The 16206-nt window shown below is 34.1% G+C and overlaps 1 protein-coding gene across 2 annotated transcripts in view; it reads right to left on the bottom strand.

The window, feature by feature from the left end:
- The window catches only part of LOC126744299 (pleckstrin homology domain-containing family G member 5), a 171620-nt gene that overhangs the window by 55325 nt on the left and 100089 nt on the right, over window positions 1-16206 (bottom strand). For both annotated transcript variants that reach the window (XM_050451681.1, XM_050451680.1), the window contains one exon: window positions 7589-7798. In XM_050451681.1, coding sequence (XP_050307638.1) covers window positions 7589-7759 — 171 coding nt within the window. In that variant the 5' untranslated portion in view covers window positions 7760-7798. The remainder of the gene's footprint in view (window positions 1-7588; window positions 7799-16206) is intronic.

Here is a 16206-nt window from a genome sequence, read left to right as displayed (position 1 = left end):
TACTAGAATAGGGTGAAATGCGCTTAATATTTTAGTTACTTTTATTGATTATTAGAGCTCATGGCGGGACTTTCTCGCATGGGAGTTCTCGCATAAAATTCGAACTCGTCGCACACAGGCGAAATTCGGGGAAAAGCCGGCCATAAATCGGAAATACCAACTTCCCAATTAAAACCTATTCTGAATATAATTCAATTATCTAGTTACCTGGGTATAATAAACAATTACCCTTTTGTTTTTCGTCTTGTCACTTGCAGGAATATTTTAGTTGAAAGTTGATGTTCGTGGAGACTATTTCATTGTGATTCAAAAGCGCCTGTAAAAAGTAGTAATTTAAATTTAGTTTTTCGGCAAAGTGTGGGTGAAAATGTTGTAAAGCAGCAATGGAGCCTATTGCTAGTAATAAGTGGAATATTAAAAATTATATTAATTAAAAATATTTCTTTACTTTTTTTTATTACTGATTTTTTGAAAAGTTAATTTTTTTTTTAAATTTAAATTTCTGATCTTCTGCTAAACTAAAAGTATAATTTCGCGTAATTTCCCAAATTTAAATTAGTTTTAAATTATTGCATAATAAGTCCTTTGTAAGATCCAATCTTAAGTTGCTGCGATAATTTGCGATCTTGACGAAAAAATATTTTTAAAGATTTGTAGTCCGGGTCCAAATTCGTATAAAATGCTATTGTAGGTCCAAAACGCAAGAAATAATTTTCTGCTACTAACTTGAAGAATAAATTAATTTTTATAAAATAAAACATCATTTAATAGAAAATTTAATATAGAAATAAAAAAATTGCCATATGGGTTTAAAATTCAATATGGCAACCAATTTTAAATGGCAAAATCTTATGAAAAATAATTAACAAAATTACTTATTATTTCAGGGACAGCAACAAAATCTGCTTGGTTTAAAAGAAGCTAACTTGTCAGTTGGTTAGGAATTTGTCAGTCCAAGAAAAGAATGGAGCAGTGCCATTATTTGGCAGAAAAAGTGACCTCTACCATGCGAGTTGAACGCTTGTCAGAAGAGTCTGTAAAAGTCATATATAAATTCATCGAGAAATATGACACAAAAATGGTCATCAGCATCAAGAAATAAAACTGCATTTGAAAATAAAAATCGAGATTGGTTAAATATTGAGTTGGAATTTTCTTCTGCAATGAATGAAGCTCAACCAGCCGAAATGCAGGATACAACTCTATCGAGTAGAGGGAGGCCATTCACTGTATTTTTAGATTGAAGTGACCGATCAAAAAGAAGAAGAACTGAACAGATGCGAGCAGATCGAAGCCCTGAAGAACTAACATTTGCTGCTCAAATAAAGTTTAGGTCCGAAGGTAAACTGGATAAAGCAGATGTGTTAAAAAATGTTGCATTCTCATCACCAACCCGTGCATCAAAATATAAAAAATCTCTTAAAAAAGAATGTGAAATACCATTTTCAGCGGACGAAGCCTTATCGCTTTTTGTAGAGGCTAAATTGACAAAATTTCAATACAATCTTATAAGAAATTCGGCAAAAAGCCATAGGTCAACTCTTTATCCTAATTATGAGTCAATAACTGCCGCAAAAAAAAGGTGCTACCCAGAAAACCTAAATATTTCTGAGGATGTTGCTGAAGTGCCTCTTCAAAGTTTGCTGGATCATACATCTTTAAGGTTATTTGAGTCCCTAAAAGAAGTTTTAAATTCTTTAAACCAAGAAAAATATAATAATTTAAATTTAATTTGCAAATGGGGGTGTGACGGGAGTTCTGGGATGAGTCAATACAAACAGCAATTTGCAGAGTCCAATATTTTAGATGCTAATATCTTTTTAACATCAATGGTACCAATTCAGCTCATTAACGGTGATCCGAAATCAAAAGATAAGTTTGTAATCTGGGAAAATCCCAGAACTTCCTCCACACGATTCTGTAGACCTCTTAGAGTCCAGTTTAGGCATGAAACAACAGAGTTATCAGTGAGAGAAAAGCAATATTTTGACTTAATATAAGCTTGATATTCAAGGAAACAATGTATTGTTAAAACACATTTTATATTTTACAATGATAGATGGCAAATTGTGTAATGCTGTTACTGAAAATACCTCAACTCAGAGATGCTATTTGTGTAATCTAACATCCAATGATTTTAACAATATCGATAAAGTTTTGAAACAGAAAATTGCTGACGATTCTAGATTTCAATTTGGTCTGTCATCTTTACATGCTTGGATTCGTTTTTTTTAATGTTTGCTGCATCTATCTTATAAGATGGAATTTAAGCAATGGCAAGCACGAGGCCAGGAAAACAAAGAAAACTTGCAAATGCCAAAAAACGAATCCAAGATTTATTTTTTAAAGAAATGGGACTATTGGTTGACCGACCAAAACCTGGTTTTGGAAGTACTAATGACGGCAACACTGCTCGCCGTTTTTTTGAGAATGCTGCTAAAGCTTCGGAAATTACAGGCATTCATCAAAATTTGATATTTAGATTCAGAGTAATTTTATTAACAATTTCTAGTGGTTTTCGTATTAAAATCGATAGTTTTAAGGATTACTGTCATGATACGGCCAGAAAATTTGTAGAATTGTATCCGTGGTACAATATGCCAACTTCCGTGCATAAAATCTTAATGCACAGTTCTGATATAATATCATATTTTTTGATTCCAATTGGGCAACTTGGCGAAGAAGCCCAGGAATCAAGAAATAAAGATATTAAAAGATTCAGAGAATTTCATGCACGGAAGTTTTCAAGAAAACAAAACATGGAAGATATATTTTGTAATCTCTTAATATCTTCTGATCCTTTAATCTCCAATATGAAAAAATCATCTGCTAAAAAGCTTAAACAGTACCCTTTAGAAGTTTTGGCATTTTTTGATGAACCAACAATATCTGCTGATGAAAGTGATAGTAAAGATATTGATTGATTTTAATTATTATTAAAATAGGTTAGGCTTTACTATTATTACAAAGTTATTGTTAAGTAAGCTCTGTATATACTTTACATACTTAAATATATTACTCTTAACATGTATTTTAATTGCTTATTTTTACACACAAAGCAAAGGTTAATTATAAAATTAAATAGCACAAAAACAAACAAATCACAACTTTATTTAGTAATTTATAATAAGAAATTTTATTAAACTCAGGTACTTATATTATCAAAAGTCTCAATATTTTGAATTTTATTTCAAAAATTTTCCGTATTATGAATTTTAAACTCTTAACTGAAAAATTGTTGAAATAATAACATTCTGAAATTTTTTTAAGGAAATGCGTACTTATGTACATACGCCTATGTAATGCAATAAATGAACCCAAGGGGGGCGGAGGGGATTTAAAAAAATGTTTAAAATGAACGTGTTATCTTAGTTTTAACATTTTCTTATGATTAAATATGTTTGTGGTTCATATCAGCACTACTACTATTTATGGCCGGCTTTTCACCGATTTTCGCCTGTGTGGCGTCGGTTAAAACTTTGATTTTATTTGGGGTTGAGAAACGATGAACGAATTCTGTTTTTTATATCCTCTAGAGTCGTAAGTGTAGTAGCCATTACCTTATTCTTTATAAATGTTAAAAAAAAAAACAAACGGGGTCAAATCTGGCGAACGAGCAGGCCAGTTGACAGGACCACCTCAACCAACCCTTCATGCTGCCATTTTGGAGAGCTGACGGGCCAAAAAAAAAAATAGAATTATAAATATAAGTTTTTATGTAGAAAAGGGAGGAAAAATTTAAATTTTTCATTTGAAAAAATATCATAATTCGATACAGGCCGCAACGGTTCTTTGAATATTATGAAATTTAACGGATCGATTAGAGTACATGAGGGCCTTGTCTGTATAGTTTTTGGTTACTCTCAGCATACCAATATGGCCATTTTACAGCATCAACGGTGCAGTATGGAGCAGCCTCTATCAGCCACAGTAGAAAGAGTATGAGGTACCAATTTTTAAATTGGTATGTCGCAAAATGTTAAAAAAATTAAATAAAATCAATAATTTGAGAACTCATTTTCCACATCGCTGTGAAAAATAACCATTTACAAAATTAAATAAATAAATCGAACCGTCGTTATAACTTCCTTTTCGTGTTAATAAGCACAATCAAATAAAATATAATAACGTGGCATTTCCTCGCAATATATAAGCTGTTCGCTATTCATTCAACAATTTTTCGGAGTGCCAAAAACACATTATGCCCCCCCCCCCCCCCCGAAAAGCGAAGGAAGGTAATTGATTTTCTCGTGCCCTTCGGGTATTGTTGTGTAAAGCAGCCCCCTAGCAGCTATTATTGATATTCCCAGTTTTGCTTGGAAAATGCCAAATAAAAATAACTTAGGAAGTTCTATAAATAGTCGCTAATTTACTACCGAAATGCAAATTAAACAGTCATTTCGCTATTCACGGTTATTCAGCGAGATTCGCTTACTTGGTAAGCTGAGTGGCATTTGTTGGTGTAGCTTTGTCTTTGTGCGTGTGCACTTACCTCAACTGTTACCGCATATAACATGTATGCTATGCTTAGGTAGACGTAGCAAAGAGGTTTTGTCACATAATGATTTATTTTCATTAGGTCTCAAATAAAATAGTGTTATGATGTGCACAATATATATAACGATTAAAAGAAAAAGAAAGAATAGGGGTGTATATTGGTATATATTTATATTCAAATCTCTCGTGTATTTTCCTCTATGCCTCCCTGTTTTATATGCACTTCCTTAAAAATTCAAGGCCACTACTTGATTTGATGAGCCTATAAATAGAGGAATTAACATAATATTGTAAGCTTTAGAGTTAAAACCCAATGACGAATTAAATAAGTTAAATTTAAAAAAAAAGTAGACCTATGGTAACTGTCTGTAGAAAATGTGTTTTCGGGATTGTTCTGAAAAATGTGAAAAGTTATTTGAAATTCTTGCAGAATGTAGAAATCTACGTCAAATTCTCAAAAGACCTAGGACCTAAATCTATTAAGAGTAATTCTAAATGCCTAGGGAACGTGATATTTTTGGAGTCAATTTAAAAACACAAAATATTACATAAAAAGCATAAAAATAAATTTTGAGGGTAAGAATTAATTGGTATGTTAACATTGGCAAGGTTAAACATGAAAGTTTTATATTTCACCCTGCCAAATAATTTCATATACAAGATTAATTAAATTCTTATTTCTGTTAGTTCAATTTAGATTTTTTAATTTTTTTTACTACTAAGTACTTTTCTGGATAATTTATTTTTTTTTAATTTAATATAATCGGGTCATTAATTGCTTTAATTCAAGGTTTTATGGAAAGTGAGATATCTTCCAAGGTAATGGCTAAGGTAAATTTAACAAAAAAAATGCCTGGAGAACATAACTAATTGCTTGAAAAACATTCAATTTTTTTTCTAAATTTATGGAAAATATACAAAATAAATTTTTTTTAATCCTCAAAAATAATAAAAGCCTAGATCAAATAACATAAAAAATTTAATTTAAAGTCGTAGAAATCATAAGAAAACTACGTGAGATGCCTAAAAGACGTAGAAAAATTGCATTTAATTCCCGAAGAACCAAAAAATTTACTTGAAAACTCTAAAAAATAAAAAAAAATTATTAATTTTTTTGCAGAATATAAAAAAATTGCTTAGAGGGTATAGAAAATTATTTCCAATACCTGAAAAGTGAATTTTTTAAAAACTGTGAAAATGACTTTAAAAAAGTAAAGAAATTTCCTCAAATGTTTGTAAAGCATAAAAAACTGCATCGGAAAATAAATTTAGATTTTTCGAATTTCCTCGGAAACAATGAAAGCTTACGTCAAACGCCTAGAAGACGTCCGATTCCTGAAGAACCAAAAAAATTACTTCGAAACTCTGAAAAACGTGAAAAGCTCACTTTTGGACAAGCAGAAATGTAATTATGACTTGTAATTATAAACTTGATTTAATAAGTAACTTAAAAGATAATTCAAGGCGTGCCTAGACCCTGAAATGCAGTACAAACCAATAAAATACCCTTCTTATCCACTTTTTGACCTTTAAACCCTCTTGGGAGCAAAGAATCATTGAGCATCGCTATTAAAATAATGCCTCACGTCTTAGGGGAGTTTGAATATTTATTAAAAGTAAAATTTCAAAATGATTCAAGGCGTGCCTGGACCATGAAATGTGGTAGAAACCGATAAAATGCACTTTTTACCCACTTTTTGACTTTTAAACCTGCCTGAGACCAATGAATCATTGACGATCGCTATTAAATGATGCTTTACGTCTCTAGTGGGTTCAGTTATTTAAAAAACGAGAAATTTCAAGATGATTCAAGGCGTGCCTGGATCATGAAATGTGGTAGAAACCAAAAAAATGCACTTTTTACCCACTTTTTGACTTTTAAACCCGCCTGAGACCAATGAATCATTGACGATCGCTATTAAATGATGCTTTACGTCTCTAATGAGTTTAATTATTTAAGAAACGAGAAATTTCAAGACGATTCAAGGCGTGCCTGGACCATGAAATGCGGTAGAAACCAAAAAAATGCACTTTTTACCCACTTTTTGACTTTTAATCCCGCCTGAGACCAACGAATCATTGACGATCGCTATTAAATGATGCTTTGCATCTCTAGTGGGTTCAATTATTTAAGAAATGAGAAATTTCAAGATGATTCAAGGCGTGCCTGAACCATGAAATGTGGTAGAAACCAAAAAAATGCACTTTTTACCCACTTTTTAACTTTTAAACCCGTCTGAGACCAACGAATCATTGACGATCGCTATTAAATGATGCTTTACGTCTCTAGTGGGTCCAGTTATTTAGGAAACGAGAAATTTCAAGATGATTCAAGGCGTGCCTGGACCATGAAATGTGGTTGAAACTGATAAAATGCACCTTTTTGACTTTCAAGCCTATCTGAGACCCATGAATCTTTAACGATCGCTATTTAATAATGCTTTACGTGTCTAGAAAGTCTAATTATTTGATAAATAATAAATTTCAAGAATATTTAAGGCGTGCCTGGACCATGAAATGCGGTAGAAACCAAAAAAATTTTAACCTATTTGAGATCCATAAATCCCTAAAGATTGCTATTGAATGATGCTTCAAATGCATTCTCTACGAGAATAAAATCACATCTCGATTTTTTCAAGTAGTTCAAGGGTTTTCCGTCCATTTTCTGGCAAATCTGGTAGCACGAAAATAAATTTTTGAGTGTTTTATTTTTTAACTTTCGCTACAAAAGATGCCCAAGTTGTTTGTAACTTTTATTTAAACCTTGATGCGGATTTTTGCTTTTTACCATTGAGAGAAATGTAGCACTTTCCATTCTGTTTATTAAAAAAACCCTTAATTTAATTTAACGAACATCTCATTAACCAAAAACAACTTAATCAAGTGAACTCTTTTAAGTCTAACGCCTACGGGGGGCGGATTATTTTCAGGAATCCGCACGCCGAAAAGCCTTTTCTAATTAACCCTTTTTTTGCCGGATGCGACTCGCAGCGAATAAAATTAAATATGACGAGGATCTTGTTATTTTTTTTTTAATTTTTTCTTTTAATTTTTGACTCATCACATTTTAATTTTCTAATAAAAGACTCACCTGAGATCTACTGAGCATGTGCTTTCTTGGTGCCACATTCCCACTCCCTCCATCCGGTTCGGGTTCCCTCGAAGGGATCGCGGGTGGCGGCAATAAGGGCTTAGTACAGTCCGGTTCCGATCTGGAGTCTTTCAAAGCATTATCGGCTGTACCCACGACAGCCTGTCGCATCTCCAACGAATCCAAATGGTTCAGACTACGTGACCGAACCTGAAATTAATGAAAAAAATTATTTTTTATACCTGCGTAAATAGGGATTTTTTGATCCTTCTTCGCTTAATCCGAAGAAATCGGGTCGTATATATAAAGGGAAAATTTGATTTATATATATTATAAAGGTGATACGTCGGCCGGAATTAGCGACGTGAAATAGATTGAAAGATCTGCAAATAAAGATTTATTTTTCGGGGAGATTCATTCATTTTTTCTCATATGTGCGTACGTGCCGTTTCGCGCGATTTATTAAAGAGGAAAAAAGTGTTTACCGTATTTTATATTACTTTTATAACGTAATTATGACCTTGACAGAAAGGACATTCTTTAGACTGAGATGATATAGTACAATTAGATTTTATGTCGAGATATCGCTTTTCATAGTGATCGTGAATGATTCTGAAGACTTAGAGGAGCTCAAAGGCCAAAAATGGGGTAAAAAGTGCGTTTTTACATATTCTACCGCATCTCACTTTCCCGACATGCCTTGAATTATCTTAAAATGTTATTTTCCCTATACAAACAATCTATGTACAGACGATACATGGCATTTTATAGTGATCGTAAATGATTCTCAAGACTTAGAGATGCTCATAGGCCAAAAATGAGGTAGAAAGTGCGTTTTTACATATTCTACCGCATTTCACTTTCCAGGCATGCCTTGAATCATCTTGAAATGTTATTTTTCCTATACAAACAATCCATCTACAGACGATACATGGCATTTCATAGCGATCGTAAATGATTCTCAAGATTTAGAGGAGCTCAAAGGCCAAAAATGGGGTAAAAAGTGCGTTTTTACACATTCTACCGCATCTCACTTTCCCGACATGCCTTGAATCATCTTGAAATGTTATTTTCTCTATACAAACAATCTATGTACAGACGATACATAGCATTTCATAGCGATCGTAAATGACTCTGAAGACTTAGAGGAGCTCAAATTCCAAAAATGGGGTAAAAAGTGCATTCTTACACATTCTACCGCATCTCACTTTCCCGACATGCCTTGAATCATCTTGAAATGTTATTTTCCCTATACAAACAGTCCACCTACAGACGATACATAGCATTTCATAGCGATCGTAAATGACTCTGAAGACTTAGAGGAGCTCAAATTCCAAAAATGGGGTAAAAAGTGCATTCTTACACATTCTACCGCATCTCACTTTCCCGACATGCCTTGAATCATCTTGAAATGTTATTTTCCCTATACAAACAGTCCACCTACAGACGATACATAGCATTTCATAGCGATCGTAAATGACTCTGAAGACTTAGAGGAGCTCAAATTCCAAAAATGGGGTAAAAAGTGCATTCTTACACATTCTACCGCATCTCACTTTCCCGACATGCCTTGAATCATCTTGAAATGTTATTTTTCTTATATAAACAATTCATTTATAGACGGTACATGGCATTTTATAGCGATCGTAAATGATTCTCAAGACTTAGAGGTGCTCAAAGGCCAAAAATGAGGTAGAAAGTGCGTTTTTACACATTCTACCGCATCTCACTTTCCCGACATGCCTTGAATCATCTTGAAATATTATTTTCCCTATACAAACAATCCATATTCAGACGATACATGGCATTTCATAGTGATCGTAAATGATTCTGAAGACTTAGAGGAGCTCAAAGGCCAAAAATGGGGTAAAAAGTGCGTTTTTACATATTCTACCGCATCTCACTTTCCCGACATGCCTTGAATCATCTTGAAATGTTATTTTTCCTCTAAAAACAATCTATGTACAGACGATACATGGCATTTCATAGCGATCGTAAATGATTCTCAAGACTTAGAGGTGCTCAAAGGCCAAAAATGAGGTAGAAAGTGCGTTTTTACACATTCTACCGCATCTCACTTTTCAGGCATGTCTTGAATCATCTTAAAATGTTATTTTTCTTATATAAACAATCCATTTATAGACGATACATGGCATTTTATAGCGATCGTAAATGATTCTCAAGACTTAGAAGAGCTCAAAGGCTAAAAATGGGGTAAAAAGTGCATTTTTACACATTCTACCGCATCTCACTTTCCAGACATGCCTTGAATCATCTTGAAATGTTATTTTTCCTCTACAAACAATCCATCTACAGACGATACATGGCAATTCATAGCGATCGTAAATGATTCTGAAGACTTAGAGGAGCTCAAAGGCCAAAAATGGGGTAAAAAGTGCGTTTTTACATATTCTACCGCATCTCACTTTCCCGACATGCCTTGAATCATCTTAAAATGGTATTTTCTCTATACAAACAATCTATGTACAGACGAGACATGGCACTTTATAGTGATCGTAAATAATTCTGAAGACTTAGAGGAGCTCAAAGGCCAAAAATGGGGTAAAAAGTGCGTTTTTACTCATTCTACCGCATCTCACTTTCCAGATATGCCTTAACTCATCTTAAAATGATATTTTTTTACATAGTTATGCCGATAAAATGAAACGTTTCTGATTTAATAAAAATGCACCATAAAACGGAATTTTATAGTTGGCCACAGCCAAATCCAATAAGAAAGTCATTTATGTTCGTCCGTGCTCCCCGATGCGAAATTAAAAATCGATTTGACTGGAGAAAGACGGTTTTGTTTATTTTTCATTTTAATGTGCGCTCAACTTTCAAAGGAGCATCGAAAATGTCCGACTGTCATTTCAATTTGAGCCTAATTTATTTGCTTCCCGGAAAATTTATCCGTCTCCGCCATCTCGTTTTAGTTTTTTCATTTAATTTGACTGTTATTGCTTCATTCATTAGGGTTTAACTGAATTAAAGTTTCGGGCTTAATGAATAATCTCCTGATGATGTTGATGATGCGAAACGGGTCAAACGCTAAACAGCATCATTGGTCGAAAACAGGCAACGCAGACGGACGTTTAAAAATTTGCATTAAGATTTTTAAAATCGCACATTTTAAATGAGAAAATAAAAAATTACGTATTCATATGGCAAATAACTAAACATTATACAGAGTGATCAGGAACACGAAATTTCAAACAGGTTAATATTCAATCGCAAAAAACTTAAATATTGTGGCGCAATTAAAGGAAACCTCCAAACCCATCTTATTCATGTACTTCTAAAAGGTTTGCACCTATTAACTTAACTTCTAAAAGTATTTCAATCATTTCCTCGCGCTAAAATAAAAACGGCGTCAATCTTATTTATCATCGATGAACTTCAGGCGAGTTTCCCAGTAACGTGACTTCGGAGCGTTGGATTTATTCCCGGATTCATTTCCGGATTTGGCGATATTGCTGCATTTCCGGCTGTATCTGCGAAGTTTGCGCGGACCGTTATGGATAACGCAGATATGGAAACTTGTTGGGTAAGCGAATAATCCATTGACGTTGATAGAACGTGCTTTCTCGCTTGGGTAAGTATTTTATACTTTTTATGTATTAATTAGTAAGAAACTACAGGTTCCATTTTAAATAAACCAAAATGTATTTTTGCTGTTCGTAATGATACTAAATACGTAACAATATTATTATTTTAGTATGATTTATGAGGTAACTAAAAAGCGAAATGCGGTAGAGGCATTTGAGGTGCTCTAAGTATTGCGAATCATTTACGATCGCTATAAAATGCCACGTATCGTCTATAGATAGATGGTTTGTATAAGAAAAATAGCATTTCAAGATGATTCAAGGCATGTCGGGAAAGTGAGATGCGGTAGAATGTGTAAAAACGCACTTTCTACCTCATTTTTGGCCTTTGAGCTCCTCTAAGTTTTGAGAATCATTTACGATCGCTATAAAATGCCATGTATCGTCTGAATATGGATTGTTTGTATAGGAAAAATAACATTTCAAGATGATTCAAGGCATGCCTGGAAAGTGAGATGCGGTAGAATGTGTAAAAACGCACTTTCTACCTCATTTTTGGCCTTTGAGCTCCTCTAAGTCTTCAGAGTCATTTACGATCGCTATGAAATGCCATGTATCGTCTGTAGATGGATTGTTTGTATAGGAAAAATAACATTTCAAGATGATTCAATGCATGTCGGGAAAGTGAGATGCGGTAGAATGTATAAAAACGTACTTTCTACCTCATTTTTGGCCTTTGAGCTCCTCTAAGTCTTGAGAATCATTTACGATCGCTATAAAATACCATGTATCGTCTGAATATGGATTGTTTGTATAGGAAAAATAATATTTCAAGATGATTCAAGGCATGTCGGGAAAGTGAGATGCGGTAGAATGTGTAAAAACGCACTTTCTACCTCATTTTTGGCCTTTGAGCTCCTCTAAGTCTTGAGAATCATTTACGATCGCTATAAAATACCATGTATCGTCTGAATATGGATTGTTTGTATAGGAAAAATAACATTTCAAGATGATTCAAGGCATGTCGGGAAAGTGAGATGCGGTAGAATGTGTAAAAACGCACTTTTTACCCCATTTTTGGCCTTTGAGCTCCTCTAAGTCTTGAGAATCATTTACGATCGCTATAAAATACCATGTATAGTCTGAATATGGATTGTTTGTATAGGGAAAATAATATTTCAAGATGATTCAAGGCATGTCGGGAAAGTGAGATGCGGTAGAATGTGCAAAAACGCACTTTTTACCTCATTTTTGGCCTTTGAGCTCCTCTAAGTCTTTAGAATCAATTACGATCGCTATTAAATGTCATGTATCGTCTGTACATAAATTGTTTGTATAGGGAAAACAACATTTCAAGATGATTCTAGACATGCCTGGAAAGTGAGATGCGGTAGAATGTGTAAAAACGCACTTTTTACCCCATTTTTGGTCGTTGAGCTCCTCTAAGACTTCAGAATCATTTACGATCACTATAGAATGCCATGTATCGTCTGTAGATAGATTGTTTGTATAGGAAAAATAACATTTCAAGATGATTCAATGCATGTCGGGAAAGTGAGATGCGGTAGAATGTATAAAAACGTACTTTCTACCTCATTTTTGGCCTTTGAGCTCCTCTAAGTCTTGAGAATCATTTACGATCGCTATAAAATACCATGTATAGTCTGAATATGGATTGTTTGTATAGGGAAAATAATATTTCAAGATGATTCAAGGCATGTCGGGAAAGTGAGATGCGGTAGAATGTGCAAAAACGCACTTTTTACCTCATTTTTGGCCTTTGAGCTCCTCTAAGTCTTTAGAATCAATTACGATCGCTATTAAATGTCATGTATCGTCTGTACATAAATTGTTTGTATAGGGAAAACAACATTTCAAGATGATTCTAGACATGCCTGGAAAGTGAGATGCGGTAGAATGTGTAAAAACGCACTTTTTACCCCATTTTTGGTCGTTGAGCTCCTCTAAGACTTCAGAATCATTTACGATCACTATAGAATGCCATGTATCGTCTGTAGATAGATTGTTTGTATAGGAAAAATAACATTTCAAGATGACTCAAGGCATGTCTGGGAAGTGAGATGCGGTAGAATATGTAAAAACGCACTTTCTACCTCATTTTTGGCTTTTGAGCTCCTCTAAGTCTTCAGAATCATTTACGATCGCTATAAAATGCCATGTATGGTCTGTAAAAATGTTAATCATGCAAGAAAAATAACATGTCAAAAAGATTTAAACCATAACAAGCAAGTGAAATGCAGTAACAAGTGTCCATCTAAGACCCACGAATCATTAACATTGACTCGCTTCAAGACACTTTTATTATTCTATGGCCGAAAGTTTAAAGGTAAAAATACCCATAATAAATGTAAATAAGTCGGGTATCTCGAGGACCGTTTTACACAATACGGGGGTATTAAACTTTATGCCTCAACAGCTTTAAATTACTGAAACAATGCACCGGAGGTGGCGCCCCTAAAGCGTACAACTGCAGTCGTTTTGTTTTATAAATAGTTTATACGGCACTAATAAATCCTTAATGAAATCGTTCGCGATATATGAAAAACGAACTATTTCGAACCGAGGGAAAAACATAAAAATGTTATACGACGGTCGTTTTCCCTTTGGTCGGACGCTGTAAATTGAGCGATTTAATGTCGCTATATTTATGACGGCTTAAAGCCGAAGAATTGTATCTCGGCGCGAAAATTGAAATACGAGAGAGTGGGCTTAGTTGAGTTAATGAAAACGAGATTGGAACAGAATTTTTATATTTTTAGCATTTTTTTAAATTTGAAAATTCAGGTTTGCAATTGAGTGACTTGAAGAAAATTTAATTATTAGAACTAGTCAATTTTAGGAAGTAACCTCAAGGCTAATAATAATAATAATGATAAAAACTGAATACTCCACGAGTTCCATCCATAGAAACCCCGACCCTTAAACCGACTTAACTACTTCATTATTATTAAACGTTCCAGGGTTCATTAACAAACCAACAAAAACTCCTCTTTACTCACTATATTGTGTTTGGTGGGCGTCTACTAGAAAAACCCTCGATAAAACCTTTCCGCCATTCTCTCCTAATTACTTTCTGTTTGTCCACTCGTTACGGTGCTACGACCGTTTGTATTTGCCTTGCTGATAATACAATAACGGGTTTGCGGAAAATCCGATACGAAACACTCACGGGAAATGGGGCAATTATTTTTTAATAATTCAAATTTTATTAGCGACATCTTAGGACTATGGCGTTATCGTCCTCTTATTCGCCTCCATCTTCTTTCGAAAGGGTTTTCGTATCTTGATGACCGGAATAATTTTTGGTCTGTTATCCGTTCCCGGAGTTAATGAGATTTTTATTTAGGGATTTTTGATAGAAAACGAGGGTTAAAATCAAGAGTCAAATCTTATTGTTGATAAGAGAAAATAGATATAAATTACGAATTGATGCCTATAAATCTGCACAAGAAAACTTGAATGGGGTAATTAAGACCCTAGAAGATGACGCAGAACTAAAAAAGCTTCAGGATCTAAATAAACAAAAAATAATTTAACCCATAATAACAATCAAAATACTCCAAGGATATCTGACCTACCAATAGATTAAAAGGACCAAAATAAGTATCATGGTAAGATTTTAATATTGACAGACGAATTTGTTATTTTAAGAAAAAGCAGTGGCCTAGTATTTTTTTCACTAAAAATATTCAATTCATTTCAATTTTTTAAACAAAAACTTGTATTAATCTAAAAAGCCCTTTGTCCTAAGACCTTTTTCTTTAGGCCCCTTTCGTCAGTAATCTCTCGTTTAATATCACATAAAACACTAAAAGCTCCCTTTATGATTCTTTTGACAAGCAAGACCTTAGTAATTTACAAAAGTGGTAAACGTTCCCTTTCATACGATAGTCCGCGGTAACTTCAAAAATTACACTTTTAATAACAAACTTTCCCGCCAAGATCCTCCTATTAACCGGGAGGAAGTTTTAAAATTGGCTGCAAGAGGTTCATTATTAGATTTAATTGAACGGTTTACTTTCAAGTGGGTTTAATGAAAAGCTTTTCTCACGCTGAACGTTTAGAGGAAAGGGTCAATTTCTTTTTCTTTTATTTGAAAAATGTGTAAAATTCGCCCTTGAAGAAAGACGTTTTAAGGGAACGTAAGGGCGGAGAGGGGGGTGGGAGGATCGAATTTCTACACAAGGGATGTTCCATTAAAAAGGGTGTATAGAAGAAAAGTTTGTTTATGTCTGTTTTCCATTAGGAACGAGTTGGGGCTGGTGACGTTTATAAATTATTTTGTTTACGGTTTTAATAGTGGAGGGATTTGAAGTGGGGGAAAAAATTGATTGATTTTATGTGAGGAAATTCTTGTTAACCGCATGCCTAAAAACTTCTCAAGGGAATTAATCAAAGCGAAACAAACTAGGGAAGCGGGATCGATAATGCCCTTAATTTGAAATTAAAAGGATCGGAGGAAAATTGGAAAATTATCTCGATTATTAAGTGCGGGCGATTTTGATGGTTTTTATTCAGTTGGGAAGAAAACGTCACTTTTTAATCCGAGTATAGCCTACGCCTTAGTTTAGGGAGTAGTTAGAATGGAAACGAAGAAATAGTAAAAAGTCGGTCTAAGTCTGTAAAAGTTTATAAATTTCATTTCAGATCAAACTGCTTGGACCGACCTTTTTATGACCGAGATATGGACTCAAAAACGGACGTCGAAAACGACTTTTTCAGGATTTTCAAAGTGCTCTCATTCCCTTAGTTCTGCTCGGATCCTGTTATAACCTGGTGTTTTTGTAATCTAGGTGACCCAAATAAGACGCTGGTATACTTAGTTTGATTTCGAAAAAAATCAATTTTTGGTGAAAAAATTCGATAGGGGGGGTATACCCGAAAAATGAAAAATTCCAAACTTTGAAGGTCGATATCTCGGCTTCTATGGGAGCTATCGGGAAAATTCCAACGGTTTTGTCTTAGTTTCGTCATTCTGAATCCAACGAGACTATCCGCAAGGTCGTAGCTTCTATGATAGCCGAGATATGGCATTTTGAATGCCCATTT

Source organism: Anthonomus grandis, chromosome 13 (genome assembly GCF_022605725.1).
Source record: "Anthonomus grandis grandis chromosome 13, icAntGran1.3, whole genome shotgun sequence".
Taxonomy (NCBI): domain Eukaryota; kingdom Metazoa; phylum Arthropoda; class Insecta; order Coleoptera; family Curculionidae; genus Anthonomus; species Anthonomus grandis.
Note: the sequence above shows the minus strand (reverse complement) of the source record. Positions and strands in the feature narration are given on the sequence as shown.